Source organism: Haemaphysalis longicornis, unplaced genomic scaffold (assembly GCF_048455015.1).
Source record: "Haemaphysalis longicornis isolate Haplotype H1 unplaced genomic scaffold, Haemaphysalis longicornis Haplotype H1 scaffold_6, whole genome shotgun sequence".
Lineage (NCBI taxonomy): Eukaryota > Metazoa > Arthropoda > Arachnida > Ixodida > Ixodidae > Haemaphysalis > Haemaphysalis longicornis.
Window position 1 is genome coordinate 39,910,235 of NW_027526407.1, and position 23,205 is coordinate 39,933,439.

At 44.0% G+C, this 23,205-nt stretch overlaps 1 protein-coding gene across 1 annotated transcript; it reads right to left on the reverse strand.

Moving 5' to 3' along the window:
• Positions 1–445: 445 nt before the first annotated feature.
• Positions 446–23,205, reverse strand: LOC144142496 (5'-3' exonuclease PLD3-like). Its single transcript, XM_077674045.1, has 10 exons — positions 22,898–23,205; positions 19,726–19,964; positions 15,106–15,274; positions 13,903–14,026; positions 13,588–13,721; positions 9,618–9,818; positions 7,287–7,426; positions 5,250–5,409; positions 3,850–3,952; positions 446–2,628 (listed from the first exon to the last, which is right to left on the reverse strand). The coding sequence occupies exons 1-10, from the start codon at positions 22,928–22,930 to the stop codon at positions 2,474–2,476; spliced, it is 1,458 nt and encodes a 485-aa protein (XP_077530171.1). The 5' UTR covers positions 22,931–23,205; the 3' UTR covers positions 446–2,473.

Below are 23,205 nucleotides of genomic sequence, written 5' to 3' on the forward strand. Positions count from 1 at the left end.
GGACACATTTTGGCGCTGAATATATATATCCTCAGACAGGTTACGCAAGACTGCAATGTTGGTAGCCTCACGAGATCAAAAAACTGAATGTGAGGTGAAGGTATAGAGTGCACAGCAAAACTGTCCCAGCAGTTTTTATGGTGCCAAACAACTGGACATCCAGTTAAAGTTGACCTCTCGCATTACGCCTTCCAGCCTATGCATTGTTCCAGTAAGAAACACCATCCTGCATCATAATCCAAGCTGCACAAAAAACACATTGAAGACATCGATAATACCCTCCCTAGGATGCCGATGAGACAGCCAGAATTTCAGGTTGATCTGGTCTCTTGAACTTCCAACATCACTGAGTTTTCCAGAGAGCTCTTTAACACTTGCAGCAGCCCATTCCTTTTTTGCAGTGATGAATGAGAACAGCAACTTGTAGAAGCAAAAGAGGGTAAAAGCCTTTTGAACACTAATTTATTTGTAATGGCAGCATCACTTCCAGACGAACAAAAAGTGTAGAGAAGTTTGAACTCCCCGACCTTTCAGATAAAGCAAAGTAGCATGTTGTTCTTGCAATTTCTTTAGAGCGTACCACGTGACCTAAAAACTTGTTGTTTTTGTGCTCTAGAATAAATGAGTAACAATACAACTAAAAAGAAAAATGTACTTGGTTTGCTTCAGACATTTCCTGTATCTAAAATCAAGCACACAGTGATCAGCTGACACTGTACAGTGATCAACTATACATAGTGAGGATATGTACATGCACGGAGGGTGCTTATGAACCTCAAACAATGGCTCACTTTTCCGAACCAAGGCATGAAACCATCAGTTGGTTTCAGAGGAGCAAGAGCTGACTGACAGCCACTGTGGATTGCATTGCAAGGGTTCAATTCTAGTGTGTTGGCTTCGCGGACTACCAGCAAAGCCAAGGGGGCAGTGTTACCAAAGTGGGCCTGGAAATCAGCATTGGGCACCTGCAATTCCATCCAGTGGCTGCAATTTTAGTGTAAACTTCGTGACTGCGATTCCAGACTGCAGTTCTAGTGGCTGCAATCACAGCGAGTGCAATTCCCACAGCTGCAATTCCAGTGCGTGCAATCACAGTGATTGCAACTCCATCAGGCAACTGCTATTCGTCTGCAATTTCAGTGACTGCAATCATAGTCTGCATATTCTATGATTGATATTCTGGTGAGCGATAGTGTATTTACAGAAGGTGAAATTCCCTCAGCTGCAATTCCAAGGACTGCGAGTTCAGTGACTGCAATTCTAGTCTGCAATTCCTATCATTGCAATTCAAGTGAGCGAAATTCCAGCGACTAATTTCAGTGCCTGCAATTCCTTTGACTGCAATTCCCACAACTGCGATTCTAGTCGGCAATTCTTATGATTGCAATTCTAGTGAGCGAAATTCCATTGATTAATTTCAGTGCCTGCGATTCCCACAACTGTGATTTCAAGACACAGCTCGAATGCATTTTTTGGAAACATTATTTTGTAATCAAGTGCATGAACAGTGGATACTGACAGAACTTAACTCGCCTTCGAAGCACAAGGCAGTCTGCCACTCTTACGCCATAAGCTTTCACAGTAAGGCCATGCTAAGTAAACACATGTAGTAAGTAAGTAAACACATGCTAAGTAAACACAGAGAGTAAATTATGCCACAGTGTGAGAACTACTGTTCAGTTTGTGGGACTTCATCGCTTCCTATTTCTACAGGTGGGATCACTACAGCAAAGTTCAGCCAAAACACACTTGGAAAAATCACAGTTCACAAAACATGGCTGCCAAGTGAACTCGACAACACAAGCTGCCTGAATTACTGCTTACATTTTCGGTGCATTCGCATGAGTTTGACAGAAGTTCCAATTTTCAGAAATGGAAGATCAGGGCGAATTCTGATTTTTTGTCCGTTTCAAAGTGTCCACTTCGAGTGAGCCTTGACTGGCTGAAGGCAGACAACATGAATGTAATGCAAAACAAGCAAGGCACATCCATTCGTTTCTGCACACGTCACCAACACAGCACATAGAACCCCGTCCCTAATCAAACAACTTCAAACAGACGTGAAATGGATGTTTTCGAAACGGACACACCTCAAAATTCTGTCCTGGATGAAATGACATAACAATGGTGTAATGACATATAACATGGTAATGAGAAGAAAGGTTTAAGATGATAAGGCCGAGTATGATGATTTACATAGAGCTTTTGGCCAACCACCCTGCATCGATAATGATGAGGACGTCAGTGACGACTTGGTGAATTGGTTAGTGTCTTGGCAAATCCCCTGGTTCAGCAGAGATGACGATGACAGTAGCAGCAGTCGTTGCACCCATCAATGAAGCAAACTGAATTGGCATCTGCCAATGATACAGGGTAAACAGTTGCACCACAAAAGTTTGCTGCACTTCCAAGTCCATCGCTTCACATTCTTGGATAGGCGATCGTCAACCTGACTGCCCCAGAAGGACGAGCATCACAGCGAGCGCGCATACGGCGAGTTCCAGTCCCGCTCAAAGACTGCATTCAGCTGCTCCCTTATTGGCTGTGATGAGGAGTTGGCTGATTGGTCCATAACCAGTCCGACACCAGCAGTCTCCATGAAGTCGTCAGGGGTCCAATTCGATGTTCCTGCAAACAATGGATTCCGTAAGAGGACCTCCAAGCTGTTGCACTGTAACTAACTACAGGTAATTAGCAGTATCGCTGAACCACCTAGTTTCCTTTTGTCAACACAGTAGACTCTTTGCACAAGGCCTCATCATAACAGGCACTACAGTCGAATCCCGCTACAAGCAATTGATGGGATGTGCGAAAACTTTCCTTGGAAGCAGAAATTCGTTGAGGCGAAATCTGCCCAACACACCACGAAAGGGGAAGAGCATTAGCCCCATATATTACCCACATCATTGATCGCATAATGCAATGCCCCCCTATAAGTTGTGGCAGGAGCGGTGCCGTTATCTTATCCTCTGACTGGGCACGGTGGCAACTGAACTTGTCAGGCTATCCTCGCTTTGCATATATCGCGCCCCCATTCTTGCGACTAAGATAGGATGATGCGGGTTCAAGACTAAACACGAAAACATTATTTTTGCTTTTGAATTTGAAAATTTGTAGAAGGAAAACTGTAATGTCAGCAGCTCACAACCGATACATGACGGCGCCGCACCAGTAGCAGAGTACATTTGTGCGATTTCAACTGGATACAGACTGGCTGTAGCTCCAGCTTGGTGAACCGGGCCTGCGCCTCATGTAAAGACGGTCAGCCACATCATTATAACCAGCAAGCAATGGCGTCCATCTACGAGTTTTTGTTTATGGGTGGCTGTAGTAGTAGTGTGGGTGCGCGACGCACGATTTTGGTGAAACTAAGCGCATTGAATGCATAAAAACGTTAAACATAGCTGGCGTTATGCTTATTTTATTGTAAAATAAATGTTCAACCCCAGCCCCAATCAGCAAAAATCTTGTTGAATCAAAAGCAAGCCAGACAAATGGTTCGTTGTGGCGATGACTTTGTTGCATAGACTTGTATGGATAGCTGACGGGGAATTTGAAATGTTTCGTTGAAGCAAAAATTTCTTTGAAGTGGAGTTCATTCAGCAGATTAGACTGTACTACAAAAAGTATAACACTAGTTACACTGTGGTTGCGAATTTGCTAAAAATGTATTTATTTTCCTGTGACAGTATAGAGAACTTCCTTAATTAAATGCAGCAGCCCCTCTGAGCAGTGAGCACTGAGGCGAACGATCCCATAGGCTGCAGAAAATAAAAACCAGTTGGACAATAAGCGAGTGAGTGAGTGGGTGAGAGAGTGAGCGGTAGGAGCTCTCAGTTTTGCACTCACCAATGTACGCCTTGTTGTCGGTGACCATATACTTGTTGTGGTTCACTCTTGCAAACGGTATCTTCTCCTGCTCGGGCGTAAACGCAGGCACCGTGAACAGTTTCTGATGAAGAAAAAACAAAAGCCCACAAGGTGAGCACGCCAATGCCAACAAACCAATGCAGGCAACCTGCAAGCAGATTAACCCCATTCCTTGCTTTCTTTCCTGACTATACCCCAACTGTGGTTCTGAAGCATAAAATTTCTTGTGCAGCTGCCAGACAATTTTCTTTGAAGCCCAATCAGACTGTAGCGCTTTTGAAACTGGGTTATCCCAAACTGGGTGATCCCAAACTCTCGAAGTCTGTTTTAGGACTCTTCAAACCTTCCTCTTTACTATGTAAAACCAAAATTTTACCTTTTCACAGGGTAAATAATTGCATTTGACCAAGTCTCCTGCACATCCATATAGCTAAATGTTGCCAGCAGTTCTCTTCTTTTGCAACCAGGAGTAAATATGGTTGTCCATGTAGCAGGCCACTAGGCAATACTCCATCAGCCCTGCTTGGTGAACATAGTGAACCGATTGATTGTGAGATTGAACGTGCCGATGCTTCACAGGCGATGAGGCGCACTGTAGTGGAGGGCTCAGAATTAATTTTGGCCACTTGAGGATCTTTAACATGCGCAGAAATCTCGAACACATGGGCATTTTTGCTTTTCTCCTCCATCAGGACCATTATGAACTGCTTAGTTCCAACTCGCCTCCATAGCTTGGTGCAATTTGGCCGGGGTGCTACTAAACATTTCACTTTTGTTTCCTCTTTCACCTGCAGCAAGTCTCAGTCCTCAGAACAAACTGAGTTTTTGTGCTTTGCAGGCGCATTGCTGCTATTTCCACTTCCTCTTATGCCCGCATGATTTTAAGCTCAGAATCAGTCTGCCCTGATATCTGACAACTGCAGCCTTGCCCCTGCATATAACACAGCCAGTCGCTTGGCTTGAAAACAAAATTAAAGTGTGAAAGTGGCTAAGGTAATACGGTGCCGCCACTGTATTCATTCTGCGCCTACCCCACTTTCCATATTTTGGTGTACGCACTGCATTGAGCACTAGAACTTTTTCCACCTTGCTAACCCAAACTTGTATCCAGGGTTGCCTTCTTGCAATGTAGATAATGACGGCAGCCGTCGGCACAGCTTACATTATTACCCGAATTTTACCCATTACCGCCTGGATTATTACCCATTATTACCCACATCTAGTACGTGAACTTTTTGTGCATTGGTATAAAGTGCATCATGTTATCTGATAGGCGACTGGCAGAAACCCTTCCCATGATCTTAACTGCAACCACGAATGTTTGACCGCTGTGTTTAAGATATGCAGGGTGAGTAAACGAGGTCACAAATCACACGCACCACGTGAATGTTCACGTAGCGTGACCGAATCTCTGAAAGTGAGCGTAGGTAGTTGATCATGGTGGGGTGAGTGTGGTTCCAGTGGCTGACGAGAAGGTGGACCTCAATCCTGCGCTTGATGGCTGCGGACCTCAGGGCGTTGTCAATGTTTGGCCAGAACCTGGGCACAAAAATGGCCATGAGCACAATCCACATTAGCATCTCGCCATTGCAACATTCTAAGACCTGGGAAAGACCTGCAAAAGGAACTTGTACATGACTAGGGAACCCTTGCCGTCCTCAGAAAAAGTTCGAAATGCCCACACAAAGAAAGACAGTAGTTGAGCATAAATGGCAAGAAGCAACAAAAAACATCGGGCAGCAGTAGCTTGCATAAGCGTAGATATGAAGCCGGTATACAAGAAAGTTGAAATTAGGTGCCCCTTAGAGGCTATATGGTAGGAGCAAGTGACGGACACACGTAGAGTAAACAGCATAAAGTTATAACTAGGTTGCCTTAAAAGAAGCAATGGCAATTTCTACACCATGATCATTGCACCCATGGTTACAGCTACAAGCAATTTTGTTTTCCTCCTTTGCCAGCCAATGTTACGAGCTGCAGAAATTTTTTCACTGGCCCCTCATCATTGCGACATTAGCGAGCATCTCAGCAGGGCAAACTTGGACCTCTGGATTACATTTTTGAACAGGAGGAATGAGCCAATGTAAGCTTTCTCCTCCCCTTTCAACTCCTCGCTGCATTTACCACTGTTCCTTGCTGATTCAAAGTTCATCCCCGTAAAGCAATGCACCCTTCGAATCATCGCTTCCGTACGGTGATTGCACACATGTGCAAATGCCACACAACAATGATCCTTGCGTCAGCTAGCATTCGCAGGTCCCACCAAAGCTGAGTCGAATGTTACAGTGCAAAGTAATATACTGACAATTTTCTTCCGACCCGAGTCACCTCAGAATGCCAAATCTACCTCAAAGGAGGCAGGCAAAAAAATAGCAGAAAACCTACATGTATTTAAATGGCACTCCTACTAAACTCAACCGTAAATAATTAAGTGATACCTGTGCTGCATGGTTGTATCAAAGGCCTTCCAGAAGGCCTTTGAACCAATTGTCTATCAAGTGCCCCATTGAAAATGAGCTGCATCTAATCTCTCGGCAGCCGTGAGAATTGCCTCCGGAAAATTCTCACGACAGTTTTTATAAATGCTGGCTGGTCTAAAATTTGCTGAATATTATTAAGCCCCAACGTAACCTAACATAACATGACCTCACCGAACCTAGCGTAACCTAACAGAACGCGTCATAACCTACCCAAATCCAGCCCAACTGCAACAAACCTAACTAACCCAGCCCAACGACACAGAACGCAACCTATATTAGGCGTAATTCAACCCATTCTAGAAGTACTGTGCATCGGTTTCTTGATATAGTAAAAACCAGAGTAAAAAAAAGCATTAACAAAATCACGATGACCAAAAAATTTTTAAAGCAAAAAAAAAAAAAAAACGCAGTGACGGACTCGAACCTGAGCCTTCTCATTTAATACCAAGTACTATACCACAGCGCTACAGGGCCAGCTGCAAACACGGCTTTTTAGGAAATATTTATCCCATAGAATCTCTGCGTAGCGTGCTTCGCCAATGAGAGACGACTGCCGTGAGAAATTTCTGACTAATTCTCACGGTTGCCGGGATAACAGACACTACCTTCATAATACGGCGCACTTGAAAACTGAGCATTTGGCTGTCAATCAAAAATTGCCATGTAGCATAGGCATTACAAAGTTTGTAAAACACCGCCTGTTCAATTGAACCAGCCATGTTTTGAGAGGTGTAAGCGACAAACCCATTGCAGACGCCTGAGTGGTGTGTTCAAACGCCCCCAACAAACCAGCAAGGCACAGATACGACATGCACACCCACAAGGCACTTATGCTACTGCATGAGGAACAAGACCGGATCAAGAATAGGGAGACCTCTTTCTTGAGCGGAACAAGCAGAAGACATTGCAAAAAACTCCGCCAAGTGAGACGCTCACTCTGTGCGGTGGGAGTGGAGGGAGACAGGCAGGTAGTCCATGACTGCAATGTGGATGAACTTCTCCGCATCGGCGATGATGTCAAGGATGCTGTTGATGTATGATGTGCGGCCATCAGGGCACAATGATGGTGGCAAGCTCTGCACGATGCCCAAGACAATGCAAAATATCTCTTCAGTCCTGGTCCTTTGGGGGGACACTGGTCTTAAAACAACTTCTTTTAATTTTCAAGTAAACGTTGCAAAACTTGTCAGTGTTCCTGCTTTTCCCCCACTGATTCAAAATATGCCATTATTTTTTTAAATGGTCGATTAGTTTCACTGCGCAATTTCACCGACTTCAATGTGCAGCGCAACACACGATGTGGGATTGATTTTAAAGTAGGCTCCACCTATAAACACAAATGAACTGCTTTAATATTAACTCTTTCGTTACCACGCCTATTCAAATCGATCACCGGTGATCGATGATTTATATTGCCTATTTCAACATGTTGTAGTCGTTTCTCGTACACCTAATGCGGCCAGTGGTTAGTCTAGGCACTGCCCTTTTAGAATCAGTTTAAATTTTCTCGCACCGGTGACATTGAGATTTTTGGCGGCGTTTTTCGCGAGCTGAGGTGCGTGTGTTTTTGAGGAAGGGGGCGTGGCTGCTGCACTTGAGAAAAAAGGATGCAGGTCGTGCTTAGGCTGCATTACCATAATATTTTTTTTGTCAAAAGGCTCCTGGCAAGTCAAATACTAAATAATGGGGTCAGCTTTGTAATCCAACAGCGTTGAGAGGTGATAATTACTTGAAAATGGCCCCAGCTATTCACCAATGATCTTTGGTTCGGACAAAGGGCAGCTTTATTCTCCCAAAGCTTATTTCTGATGGTCCCCTGTATGTCTAGCAAGTGTGCCTGACATTTTCAACCAGTTTCCAGCAGTTTCGGTTTCGTTTTCGCATTGCGAAATTCATATTTGGCGCTACTACGCAGTTACCCAACTACAACCTCATTTGCCATGGCGCCTCCGTTGCCCGCTACTGCTCCTCAAAACAAGCATGCCGCTCGCGCTTCCACTTTATCTACGCCTTGCTTCTGTGATTAGAGCTTCCGCTGAAAGTCAAACGATAACACCAAGTCGTCGGGTATCAGTTCAGGCGAGGAGAACGCTTCCAATTGGCCTTGAACACCGCCAGCTGTTCACCGGCTAGTTTAGGTTTCATACGAGGGTATTTCCGAAGGTCTAGTGTCGCTTCTTAGTAGTACTGTCTATTCTGACAAAGTCTCCAACAGCCTTGTATTTGTTTCTTTTCGAAATTGTTAGGGGGCGCTGCAATGTAGTAGGCTCGTAGTGCTCAACTCACTTCACAGCCCGACGGCGGCTTGGTGAAAGCTTGCTGGGCATGCTTCTAGCGCATCGTACCTTATTCCTGCAAGCAGGGCTATCATAGTGAGTCAGAACATGATAATAAACCGCAAATGAAAGTTCTGACTGATAAGTGATCATCAGAACGTCAACAAGCATCCACCAAAGAGTTTGGTTCTCAACTCCAAGCGGATTTTTTCACATCGCTTGCTTGCCTTCAATATTGTGCCGGTCATAATCATTGACAAGGTGTTTTTACATCACGTGGAGGCTAATTTGGGCCTTTAATAATGTCAAAGCAACAGATTTCTTCTAGAGAACTATCCAAAATAGCAAAACTTGAAATAGAGGTTCGGCTTCACCACATGGCACGGGCATCGCGTGGGCTAACATTTTCTTTTATATCCGACAAATTGTACTAAGCAACTCAATTTTTTTTTCTAGGATGGGTTTTTGAAATGTCTACCTACAAAATGTATCTTCTAAATTTTTTCCACTACTGGTGGTTTATTATACACAACTTACTTTTTTCTTATTTTCTTCGACGCGTGGACAAAAATTTCGAATTCGATAATTTTTTTCTGAATCATTATTCAGGAAAACATTTTAAAAACTGGTGTCGTTGGAAAGCGCGTGGAATAATCTGCATTTTATGTCACTGCAATGTGTGCCTAACCAATATGTATAGCACAAAAAAATGTTTTGTTAGACCCTTCAAAATTGGTCAATTTCCAGCGGTAACGAAAGAGTTGAAAGACATTTCTTCAGGGGCAACATAAGCCGTCTTATATCAATGTACAAAGGCTGTGGAACACTTTTTTATTCTTTTATGAATCACTGGGTATACTCAGTATAAAGAATCCACACCACTGCGAGAACCTAGGGGATTAGACCTACACACCTTTGCAGTAACAACATTTTTGCACTTCACTCAAGCTCCTCCACAAGCCTCTTGAACACAAGTTTGAACACAACTCACCGAGAAGTACGTCTTCGTCCATGTCCCGTTAAAGTCGACGCGCGCGGGCGTCCTTTCGTTGATGTATGTGTTGAGGTCGGCGCGCCAGTGTCCCAAGTATGCGATATTGGGAAGGTTGAGGTCCCAGTACATTTGGAAGATCTTGTCTAGGTCCCTTGCCAGGCAGCTACAGTTCAAGATCACCGCCCCCAGCTCCTTCACCTGCGACGAGACCACGATTCAGGGCTTCTTGCTTTACTGGGACAGATGGCATCGCAGATTGCGGACACGTTTGCCTCTCAGACTTGCCTAAGAAAACCTTAGGTGACTTATTCAACATCCATTTCCTCTTCTTTAAAGGAGCCATCCAGACAAAACACAAGTTTGGTTCATTCAAAAGATTGCCCCGTTAGAATTATACTGACACCATTCTTAATGCAAGCTGCACTGAAATACCGTATTTATTCGAATATAAGGCGAGGTTTTTTCCCAAAATCCGTAGTCTCAAAGTCATACTCTGCCTTATAGTATTCGAAGCTCAGAAATATACCTTTTTTTCTTTTTCGACTCTCCCAACTGCACAATCGCCTTGCAATCGTGAGCGCCTTATAATCAAATAAATGCGGCAAGCTGTATAATTACGAAAAAAGGGAATGGCCATGCGACCCCCTAGCTCCTTTCTTGCTACAGAAGCTATGATGTCATACGTGCCTGCTCTGTGATTGGCTGAGGCTGTCAAAAGGAAACGCAAATTAGTCGGAGCTTATAAGCTTGCCAAACGAGCTATTTGCGCTTAAATTTAGGGCACATTCTTTTTATAGCAGTAAGAATGGTGGGATAAACAGTGAAAATCACGAAAGCACACATAAACATAGAAGTACCGATGCATTCTGTTATTGGTACTACGCGCACTGTGCTTGTTTTAGCTGCACAGCACTGTGGCCCTCAGACGACACTGGCCAATTGGCGCAAGGGATTGCGCCTTACCGGACCATATTTGTCGAGCGAACACCATGTTTCCCGATATGATTATTTTCAGTTTGAGCAGAAACAAGCCAGGTACAAATACAGCCAAAAACAAAGCAAAGGCAGAAAACGGCTGGCTGCGGTATGGTGGCGCCATCTAGGTTGACTAACGGTAAACAAGTCTCTGCTTCCCACCAAGTTCAACTTAAAGACCCGTTCTCATGATGTCACTGCAGACGTTAAAACACACGATTTGATGGGCAAATTAAACATTTAACTTAAATTGATTAATTTCCCAGTTAATACAGCACCGTTTGCTTCTGGACAAGTGCTGGGGGCACTATAAAACATGGAATCTTTTGAATAAAACAAACTTGTATTTCGTCTTCATGGCCCCTTTAAACGGGCCCTAAAATACTCTGCCGAATGTTACGATTTTGCGTGCGCAGTCACTGGAGTACTAAACAAGGAACGTCATCCCGCAAAAATTGTTTAAATGCGTTAAGTATTAACCGAGTTATCGCTCATTAAAAGGGGCCACCCATAAGGCCTGGGGCTCTCCTCCTCTAGTAGCTCCTCCGAAGCACTGTGGAAACCACGACGTCATCAACCCGGCGCAAGACCACTGAGAGAAACAGGGCAATCCATCACCCTCCTTGATGTACGTGCAGTCATTGGCTGCGCTAAGCCCTGTGCGCTTTTTTTTTTTTAGCACTCGACGCGCATGCTCCGCCTACCAGATTCCGGTTGCACGGTGAGTGCTGTCGCTGTGGTTCGCGTTCGCGGCGCCGTATTGGGCAATGTCTCGTGCGCCATAGAGGCGCATCAGAGCCAGAAAGAACTGCGTCAGAGAGCGGCAGTGTGCCGGCAAGGTATGGTTGGTGAGGCAGGAGAGAAAGTGAAATCTATTTTTCGTGTTTGTGCGGCCCTTGCTTTACGCAGAGGTGTAATATTTGGTATACGTTGTCATGAAGGGGTACTCTAGTGATTGCGCGATTGAAATGGCGACCTTCGGAAGCCTATTTAGGGCCCCTTAAAGGGACAGCTAACAAGCAGTGCCATCACTGGCATTGAATATGAGGTTTAACGTGCCGACGCCACACAGGCGATGGATGAGGCGCACCGTAGTGGAGGGCTCCTGATTAATTTTGACCACCTCGGGATCTTTAGCATCTGCCGAAATCTCGAACACACAGCCGTTTTCGCTTTCCGCCTCCATCAGAAAAGCGGCCACCGCAGCCGGGAATCGAACCCACATCCTCGGGCTCAGCAGCACAACGCCTTAGCCACTGGGCCACCACGCTATCACTGACATACCCATTACTTTAGGATCTTAAAGGGGCCATATGAAGACAAAACACAAGTTTGGTTCTTTAAAAAAACTGCTTTGTCACAATAGCAACGATGCCAATTTCACAAACTTCAAACCAATCTAGATGTTAAGGAAAACACACGAAGCACTGGCGACTACCCAGCCCACTTTCCAGCGATTTGTCTATGACATCACAGAGTCTTGTTGGCACGATTAGCATCTGCGAAACTAAGCCATCGCCCAGAAACATGATCGGGTAAGCGTAATGAGGCCTCTAGTTCCATCTAGTTGCATCACTTGAATGCTAGCATGCAGTTAACACATTGATCGCTGTGTTGTTAGTGCTAGCTTCTATTACATCATTCACGCTCATATTACATCACTGTAGTGCAAAATTTGAGTTTCTCAGTGTTTTTTGCAATTTTTTAGTTAAAAATCGTCTTCCGTGGCTGGAGTAGACCTGATTGAGTAACTAAACTGTAGCTCTTTCAAAGTGAACCGAGTTGTATTTCCTCTTCATGGTTCCTTTAACTGAGGAAGAATGAAATTTTCGAGCTCTGTTGACAGGCGTTCAGCACCACCACTCGTTTTCTGCTGCCACACTCTAGTAGTGTGTCAAGTCCCTCCAGGTTGCGACTTGTCAACTCCAATTTTTCTGCTGCTATCTTCTAGGAAGCTAAGTGGTTCCTTCTGATGCTAGAGAAAGTCTAAACGCAACGTGCACGTGCCTTCTCTAGTTAGTTATGCCGAAGTACAATGTTGGCGTGGCACTTTTCAACAAGTTTTCAGCACTAAATTTGTTCAACTATCGTTTCAATGTCAGAAATAATCGCAGGGGTTTCACATGAAATACTTCAGCAAGAACACACATAGATTAGGTGTACACACCACCGAGACATAATAGAAGTTTGAATGGATTTAATCGCGCCTTGCCCTGATAGCTAGCGCTAATTGCTGGTTGCAAACCACTTCCACATCTGACTGTTGAAACGCTGCCATCATACACAGCTACAGCCAAATAACATTATTAATTTATTAATAATATATATGCAACCACATGTATGCTTCAGAAAGGTTCGAAACACCATAAAAAAAATTATGAGGCTAGAAGTTAAAAATAGTATTTACAATGGTACTGACAATACAAATTTCAACATACTTGCAAGGTATGAAAAATTGCAGCGCTTACACACATAATGCGAGATGGGAATAGTTACATTTACATCCGTGCCAATCGTAATCTGTGTACATGTCGAAGTTCTTACAATACAATGTGAACCACCACAATGACTCAGTAGAGCATTCTGCAACAGTTCAACAATTGGCACAAATTTGGCGTTTCTCTGAGAATCTCGACCAGCATGTTGGTTTTATAATTGTCTTCTCCAACAGCGCCTATTTTTACAAGTGTAACGGTACCTTGCGAATACATGCCTATACAATTATATTTTTTTACATTTAAAAGTGCCTGACACCATGATGACTTGGACGAGAACACCAATTAATCACAGATGCAACCTTTCACAGTGTCCCAGCATATTCCTCTGCTTTTCCGTGCCATTTTACCAATACAATGCATACCCACCAGACATATTGGTGTTCCGTTTACTTGTCACACATACGACACTGCTGAGATTTATGTGTGAAAAGTGAGTTACTTCGCAAAGAAAGAGAATGAAAGCTGCTGAAAAGGCGTAACAAGGTAGAACTAACCTGAGTCAGAGACCTCCAATCCATGTTGGCACTGCCGATATAGATGTGCTCATTGTCCACAATCCAAAACTTGGTGTGAAGCGCTACAGCCATCCTAAGACGAGTGAAGTTAACACTTCTGACTGTTGCAATACCTGAAGGCAAAACAGAAAAACTTGTAACTTAGCTTGGTACTTGGGCACTGCACGCAGTTCAAAATGGAAGCAATTATCTGGCCTCCGTGTTTTCAATTAAAGAACTACAAGATAATACCGCAGATTGTACAAGACTGCATTTCCTGTTTATACAGGATAATTTCATTTCAACGCAACTCACCCTGCTTTACGAGGTACTCCGTGTCCAGGTTGGGTTGTTTTTCCGAAGGCATGTTTTGTGCAACCTTGATTTCGATGGAGCGGTTCTTGCCAGCTGCGACGATTTCCCTAAAGATTTCTTCCCCCTAAGGCAAGGATGAGAGCAACAACGCAGGTTACTAAGGCGTTGTGAGGAATAGAAAACTGCACCAATTCCCAAGTGCTAAATTTTTCAGAAATTGCGGCAAGGAACTTTATCACTCTTTCAACAACTTGTTTGATCATCAAATGTGTTCGCGAAAGTCACTTTCCCAATATTCTTCTGATGCTGTGAACTGCAAACAAGCTTCTTTTTTTCCAGTTTTAGGTTAGGCTTTACACTGAAAATCAGAATTACAGTCTAACATGTGGACAAGGCCAATGTCCAAGTGCAGCAAGAACTACGCTGTCTAAGCAAAAAAATTGCATGACAAAGTTTTGCACACTGAATGGTTCTCGAGTGAGAATGCGGGAAGGCCAGGAGGAATAAATGAACCCAGTTTTCTCATCGTGCTTTTACAACCCGACACAAATGGACGAGGCGAGGATGCACAGAGTGAGAGCAAGAGTGAGTGAAGTGAAATCAGGGAAAGAAAGCAATGGTAAAGAAAGCGAGTAAGTGACAGACTGTGTACTAGAGAAAGAGTGCAAAAGTAGGTAAAAGCCAAGAAGTGAGTAAAAGCCAAAGCAAGTAAGTGACAGACCGTGTGCTGTGTGCTAGAAAATGAGCGCAAAAATGAGTAAAAGCCAAAGCGAGTAAGTGAGAGACCGCGTGCTAGAGAAAGAGCGCAAAAGTGCGTAAAAGTGAAAGCAATTACGTGAAAGATCGTGAACTAGACAGAGCGCATGCAAAAGTGAGTAAAAGCGTGCAGAGAGAGTGAGTGATTGTCTATGTACTAGCGAGTCAATAAGTGACTCAATGAGTGAGTAAGAGTGAGGAGAGTGAGTGAACGTGAAAGAGGGCAAAGTGAAGCGACAGACAGTAAGTGATAGTCTGCATGGTACTGAAAAAGTGAGCAAGAGTAGACCGATGTGAAATGAATGAGAATCATTGAATGAATTCCCTTACACCTCCATGATGTTCAGCCATGTGGGAAACCAGATTTGAATAGCATATGCATACAAGCCATTTCTTTCACATGCCTGTTACAACTTTGCGAAAAAACGTTGCTGATGTGCTTCCCACCTGCCATGCGGATGGGTCGCTCCCTCGAAGCGTCCAGTAAAAGGACGCGATCTTGATTTCTTTCTTTGCCAGCTGAAGCAGTGTCTTCCAGCCTTCGAAGGTGCTCATGTGCGTCGGAGATCCGCTTGCGAAGGTCAGGTTCTCAGGGATGCTTTCAACCAAGGTAAACCTAAGGCAGGAAGATGAGCACCGTTAATTAAGCCCTTCTCCATATCCAATTGGTAAACTGTTAAACTTCATGCTTCTCATGTTTATCTCCTGGATATATAAGTGATGCTATGTGAATTACAAGAGCCATGTGGGGTCAATAAGTGCCCTGAAGCAATTGATTTAGGAAGACGCTGTGAAGACAAAGCTCCATTCCAGTCCTGAAAAACACTTTTCTAACCAAAAAACGACAGCGATGTTGAAAACATTCAAATTTTGCACCATGATGTCAGTAGTGATGCAACAGAGGGCACACTAAAACAGTCATCAGTGTGTTAATCCTAAGTTAGTGCTCAAGTGATACGATCAAACGAATATCTGTTCTACTATCCGGTCATTTGCAGATGACTGTGGCATTTATAAGCGAATTAAGAAACCCCTTACCCCTGCAAGCAGACTTTAATCAACTGACGAAATGGTGCAGGAATTGGAAGATGGAGGTAAATGTGCCTGAAGCTAACGCCATAACATTTACCAAAACTAGTGTGTCAGACCCCGTCACTATGTTCTCAATAGTATGCCTCTACAAACTGTAACCAGGGTAAAATACTTGGGCGTCTGATCTAACCCGGAACCATCATATCCATACAATAACCAGCAAAGCATCTAAACCACTCGGATTCAATAAGCGCAATCTGCATTCAGCTAACACATCCACAAAGCTTCTGGCCTACCAAACACTTGTAATATGCAGCGCTAATCTGGAACACCCTTCAGACGTATTTCGTAAATAAACTTGAAGCACTCCAAAATAAAGCAGCCTGATCCATTCTCAGGAGCTACTCCCGAACATCAAGCATAACAAAAATAAAAAAATCCCAGAACAACGCTGCATTTGTAGTCTTTTACCAGTTTTTCATAGGCTATACCACAACCAGTCTTCTTTTGCTGTCTTGCGCATAAAACCCACTGGTCGCGTTTTTTCCCGTTTAGATCATGCATTCAAAGTCCAACCAATATTCGCACGTACCAACCTATTTTTCTTCACACCACTCCCACTTGCTATACATCACTGGGATCAGCTCACAGGTAACATCGTCACCCTCATTTATCAGAGTTACAGTTATTCCTTAATGCATAAATCATTTTTCAGCGCTATGTCATTTTTGAACCTGTTGGATTTGTTCAATATTCAATGTTTGTGTCATTTTAAACCTGTGTCTTTTTCTAACCCCCGCATTCTTGAAATCAGATAACTGTTGAGCCCCTTTTTGCGTACCCTTATTTTGAAACTATGCACTTCGACATGAATGTGTTTGTATTTTCATTTCCACAAGTGTTCCTGTTTTTAATGTTACAATGCGTTTTCTTTTTCACACCCACACCTATGTAATGCCCGTAAGGGCCTTTAGAGTAAATAAATAAATAAATAAATAAATAAATAAATAAAGAGATCCCCCACTACAATCGCCCAGTCATGACGGCCACCAATTACACAAACTAGATCTTGTGACGTCATAAGGGCCCGGCATGCAAGTGGCTGCAGGCTGCTTCCACTGTTTCCCTTGATATCTAGCTTATTTGTTTGGAGAACACATTAAAGTTGGCATCACTGTCAAGACAAGGCAGTCTTTTTAAGCCACCAAGCTCGTATTTCGTCTTCACGGTCCCTCTAATCAATCGTTGCCATCGAAAACATGTGCTCTATCTGTTTATGCTATTTCTGTGAAGTACCGTCAATGCAACAGGGTCATAAAAGCCCCAGTCAGATAAATGAACGCGAACTAGTCACCCCAAACGTTCCCCCCCGGTGCACGCGTTACCGGTGATAAATTGGGCGGGGCGGTTGCTGTCAACTAGTAGGATTGATGAAATAAAAAATAGTTTGCCTATATTTTGCACTAAGCAACAACACTCAAGTAACATTCCCTAGCTGTGAATTTTAGGATTGTCTAGCAGCAGTGCATGTTCGCGACCGCTTGTTGTCTTGTTTCAGTTTACTTTATGACTGAATACATACATTAGGCCCAATTTCCATTAAATGTCTAAAATAGGCGGTTTTTGCAGGTCTCTGTTCGTGTCCTGCAGGCCTAATCAACTAGTTTTAAGTAAGTCTCACTTACCTTTGCTGATCTATTTGCAAAAGCTACTCTATCCAATTCCTTCCTTGAACCTAGCGGGCCACCTGTAAAATTAATTGGACAACTTTTAAAGCCAATTTCCGAAAGTTGGGAAGCAGTTGCAATGGCCCCCTTTCACACGAGTGTAAGATTGATTGCTCCCAACGCAGTTTTCAGCCCATGCGTTCAGGTAGGCAGGCAACTAGTGATATCAGAAAGCAAAAGCAATAAGGGCTGGTGGATAAATAAACACTAGTGTAGCATAGCCTCCTTTACTTTGGCAGTAGTTAACATACGGTCCACCATGGCTCATATACAGACGCAATAAAACGGTGTTTCTTCAAATACATAACAGACTGTCACGTATCATTACAGCCTGTTTATCTACGTAAAAGCAACAACCTGCCTCAGCCCCTTACAGGTACATGCCAATTCTTTGGTTTAATAAACTAATCTGAAACACAGTTATTGGCACCTTGGGAACTGATAGTATTACAGAGACAGAGTTCTCCAATATACAGCAAATGTGAAACTTCACTTCGCACTACAGTCGAGAGAGCCCCGTTGCTACGAAGTAAATGAAGAGCAAGCGCATTGATGCGGCCTCTAGGAGACGATAACTTAGCATAACTTTTATTTTTTTAATGCAATTTATTCAATAAATTGTTTTTTCAAAAATAGGAAACACCAAAATAGGAAATGTTTCTTAATGTTTCCATTGCACTTTCTGTATGGCTGGCAGAAGCAGTCGTAAGCAGCTGAGTACTAGTACTTTAATTTTGTGTGGACATGTCAGGGCAGAGGGTCAACCACAGATTGTTTTTGTGGTACTTACAGCCTATGGGGAGTTTTGAAACTCCACATTGCTTAGCACAGAGAGGCGTTTTTAGACTCCAATTTCTTCTTCAAAAAACCATGTTTATGGTCGTGCACCTCGTTATTCCGTGCACCTATGGACGCCTGTGAACAGGGAACTGCTCCTACAAGAACACAATAAATGCTCTTAATAAAATTAACCATACCTTCCTAAAGAAAGTTGAGAGAAGCACGAAAGCTTTCCAACATAAAAACCGCACCAGAAATGTGTCAACGCGCGATCCAACCTTCACTCAAAGTGCGCCCAATCGATCGCCAAACCTTGAAAGACCCCAATCGCAATTAAAGGAGCCATGAAGACAAAATACAAGTTGGGTTTATTGGAAAGACTGCTTAGTCCCGATAACAATGATACCAATATCATCGCAATCTTCGAACAAATAACGGAGATATTGAAGAAAATGTGTCAAGCAGTTGCGACCCCCTAGCCAATTTCCCGCAACTTTTCTATAACATCACGGAACCTTGGTTGTGCGATTGGCGGCCGCCTAACTGACCTGTCGCGACGACACATGACTGGACGTCTGTAATGGGGCCTCTAGTTCCATTTGACCGCATCACTTAAATGCTAACGTGCAGTTAACACACTAAAAATTGTTTTATTGTTGGCCCGTATGACGTCATTCTTGCTCATAACACGGCCCTGTGGCGCAAATTTTGAAAGTTTTTAAATACTTCTTGCTTTTTTTTCATTAAAAAACATCTTTTGGGGCTGTAATGGAGCTGAGTGAGATACTGAATCCTAGTTCTTTTAAATTACACGAAGTTGTATTTTCTCTTCATGGCTCCTTTAAGAATGAACCCACGCGATGACGAATTTTTGTGCAGTAAGTAAATGCATCTACGAATGATCTAACTATACGTTGATACGTGGTTGATGCGATAAAAGGTATTCTACTATTGTACTCCTTCTTCATGAACGACACGTGTATTGTCTTATCTAGAACCGTTCCGTCTTCACAGTTTTCAGGTAACCGCTTTGACCCAACACAAGCCTGGTTTCACACACGCGTCGTGTGTCCAGAGACCTTTTCAAGGCTTTTCAGTCATGAGTTAGTTTTTTGACAGGACGCCATCCCCCGTGAAAATGTAAAGACAATTTCTAGCAAGAAATCATTATTTCCAGCTGCATTTCTGACTAGATTTACAGATTCTAGCTGGAATCGACAGCTTCGAACTATAAAAATTCCTAGTCTAGCTAGTCTAGCATTTGTCAGTCCAGCTGGACTGACAAATGCTACGTGGAAGTAATAGATGCCAGCTGGAAAAGAAATTTCAATCCAGCTAGAAATGAGCTAGAAACTGAATTTATAGCTAGAAATGCACTGCCTATTTCTAGCTAGAAGAAATTTCTGGTTCAATAATCCAGCTAGAAAAAAATATTTCCACCTGGGATCGGTCCCACTTAAAAGCTTTCACTTTAAAACGTGTTTTTCTCCCTCTACAAATGATGTTGAGAAGGGAAAAAAAGGCCTACGAGCATGGGCTGAGGCATTCGACGGTTTCGCCTCTCCTCTTCTGTTCATCGTAATAGCCGGAGCTGCGCGAGTGTCCTAGGAGCGGGGAGAGGACGGCGAGGACGATGAGGCCGATGAGGAGCAGGATGATCCAGATGCCGATGCAGGAGAGGCACAGGCAGCCCAGCTTCTTCTTGGCCGGCTGCTGCTGCAGCTCAAGCTCCCCAAAGTCCAGCTTGCCCGCATCGTCGAGCATAGTCTGGAACGACAACGGCCCAACCGGCTTTTATTTATTTATTTATTTACAAATACTACTGGCCAGAGGCCAAAGCAGGAGGGGCAAGATAATACAGTTATCATACACAACATTACAATACAACATCAACAAAAGAATGAAGACAATGAAAAGCGGAAAGCGGAACGTTTTTATACAGAAGCAATGAAAGGAAAGAGTGGGGAGGGAAACGCGGAACAGTTGCAATAGTTAGAAAAACAATTTCAAATTTCAGCGTAAATAAGCTCAGGAGAGTGTAAAGCGTGCTTTTAAAGAGTGCTTCAACCAATAAAACTTGCCAATGCTAAAGAGACAAGTGTTAAAGAGGAAAGTTGTTCGCGCATCTGCCTGCAATAACACGGAAATGCGGGCTAGTTGGCTTGCCTTCATGATGGGGACTTTGCACGCACAAAACGGGAACACAACAAAAAAGACATGACAACTAGAGCAGTATTGCAAGCATCTGTTTTCATGGTTTTTTTTTTGTTGTGCCCCCATTTTTTTGTGCGCAAAGTTACCGTCAAAAATGTGTCTGCCTGCTTCACTGTTGCAAATGTCGTTGAAAAGTGAAAGTTGTCTGCTGCCCCTGCCATACAACTGCCTCTCCTCTCCCCCGCCAATTTTTCACGCTCTCCGTCCCTGCTTAGGTCTTCCCATGATGAATGCAATGGACATTTTCTCAATTCAATTTGCGTTTTCCGCATCCAAACTGCATGCTAGCGCATCACCTATTGGGACCTCTTGTTTTAGATGTGGAGCATCTTATAGTCTGGGCATGTCCCGCGTCGGCGTCCACACTCACACTGCGCATGCGCAACTCTCCTCCTTCCCTCTCTCCCACAGCTGTGCGATACTCCCGCCACTTCTTCTCTCTTACCAGCTGCATGCACTTCGCTTTCGTTTCTTCCGCGTTCTCGCTTCTGCTTTCGCGGCGCATGCTCTGCGCGTGCGCATCTCTCCTCTCGTCTCCTCTCCTTCAACCTTGAATGTAAATCGGGTAGCGCGCTGTGCGCGTTCAGTTCAGCGCTTGTTGCGGTTGACTCCACTTCACTCCGTTCTTCCGATGAAGTGTGATGGAAGCAACAGTTCTGTCAGTTAGTGGGTTGGCGCCAGGAAGCGTCAGCACCACCCCACAACCAAATTCGACTACGAACACAACGGAACCACAACGGAACCCCGAGATGCTCCGCATCTACTCAGCGTTCCCTTCGGGAAGATGGGGCTAATTTTTTTACTGCATTTGGAGCAGCTTGAGCCAACATGTTTTGTTTTAGTGTTTGCTCTCATCGCGCCTCTGTTCAACAATTTTACAGCATTTTGTTTTTTAATTTTCCATTTGGCATTGTAAAACCTGACCTTATGTGTATTCTTAAATAAAACAAGGCTAGTTGCGTCTGTTATGCACTTCCATTTTGCATCAAATATGCCTGGAGTTACCTTTGTGCTGAATAATGCAGACATGTTTGAGCAATGCCAGTGCTTTTAGTAGCTTGGAACGGTCCTGCCTATATATGCTTCGTGTTCAAACATTCTTTCACTTCGGCCTGGTGATTGCATCGTGTGACATATAGACAGACCAAAAGTTCCAAGCTTACGTAGCCCAATAAACACTGTGTTCTTTGAAAAGTGCGCTTGCTCTATACAATTTTAATGGTGTAAGAGCAGAGGGGAATGGCAAAATGGAGGGAGAATTTCCTCTTTTACAAATTTTCAGCAAGTGCAGAGATTCTGTGATGCCGTTGTCATTAAAGCTACTCCGGAAATGACTACCATAGAGTAGATTAGTTTTGTTATTTGTTCACACTTCTAAATACAAGTAATGCGTAAACCGAACTTGCATTGTTTTTTTTTTTTGTTTATGTTTGACATATTCAATGCACTGGTATGATACATGCAATATGAATCAAGTCTGGATGCTTGACACTTGTTTCGAAAATATTGTGGTGGATGCTCACCCTAGACTAATATACCCTACTACACGGGCACTTTCAATCTCGATTGAGTCGACCCAGATCGAGCTCAATCCAGCTCGGACACTGCTACATGGCAGTTTCAATCGCAATCAAACCTGCTCGTGCTCGAGCTGAATCCTGGTTACCCAAGCGCGATCGGAGAAAAGCAGTGATACTCTCGTCCTCATTGAGTAATAGCATATGAATTTACAACTTAAACTAACGCCAAAAATTGTATCAAATAACCTGACCCAAATAGCATACAACATTGGTATAGTTACGTGTACCTACGATGGCGCAAAGTTACCAGATTGAAACGGGGCGTACAGCATCGAGGAGGCGTAGAGCGCGCTCAAAAATTCGATCGTGCTTCGCTTCAATTTGGATTGAAACAGCCCGTGTGACAGGGGCATAACTACCAAGGGATCTTTAACGGGCGCCGAAACCTTAACGCAGGGGCGTTTTCGCTTTATCCTATTAGGTTGCACCGAAAAATTGCACTCATGGGTATTTGCTACAAGGGGAACGTGACATAATCCGCCGTGCGGCGTTACCAAATTACGCTGGTTGCTTCAAACTTCCCGCGCGCCTCCTTCGCGTAGCGGGCAGTTCAACAACCGTTCTTCCCGGTAGATGGCGCCAGCGAAAAGAGTCGTGCGTAGATCCATTTCCGGTGGGAGCGCACGACGTCGTGCGTGTAACATTGCTCCAAAAATAATCCGGTGACCTACACCACGCTCGCCCCGACGCCTAGCCAGCCTAGCTGTAGATTCGGCTCGGGAAACCCCCCAATTTGAACTGTTGAAGGGGATGGAGGGGGGGATTGGAGCTGGACGCGCAATTAAGCTACTCTTCATGCTTAGCTTCCTACTACACCTCATTCCACGCCATAAAGCACACTTCCGCTGGCCTCTAAACAAGGCCGCTAAACAAGCGATCTATAATATTCGAAAACAAAAAATCTACCTTTTCATGGGCGTCATCCTTCGGAACAGTCATTGTGAAGCTGCGCCGCAGGTGACGCGCTGATGACAAAGCTCTGCTGTCACACCCAGGCGTTGAAACGCGCGATTGTCGTCTCCTCACCACAACAAGAAACTCGCTTTGGACACAAGATTACGGCGCATCGGCCTCCTGTGACTCGGATAGAAACACAATGACGTCATGTCTTAGTGTCACTTTTCAACACTGTGCCGATTGAAGCGTGCACGCGCATGCAAGCGATAATGTAAACACAGGGCCGCTACGCAAATGGCGTCTTCGGGCGAGTACAG

What these genes read in the sequence shown, in the direction of transcription:
- LOC144142496 (XM_077674045.1), bottom strand. Translation starts at nt 22,930, where the DNA reads ATGACTGTTCCGAAGGATGACGCCCATGAAAAG. An exon ending in GGACGAAGACGTACTTCTCG is followed by an intron (nt 7,427 to 9,617) that starts GTGAGTTGTGTT and finishes GGCATCGTGCAG; the next exon opens with AGCTTGCCACCATCATTGTG. An exon ending in GCTACGTGAACATTCACGTG is followed by an intron (nt 3,953 to 5,249) that starts GTGCGTGTGATT and finishes TTTCTTCATCAG; the next exon opens with AAACTGTTCACGGTGCCTGC.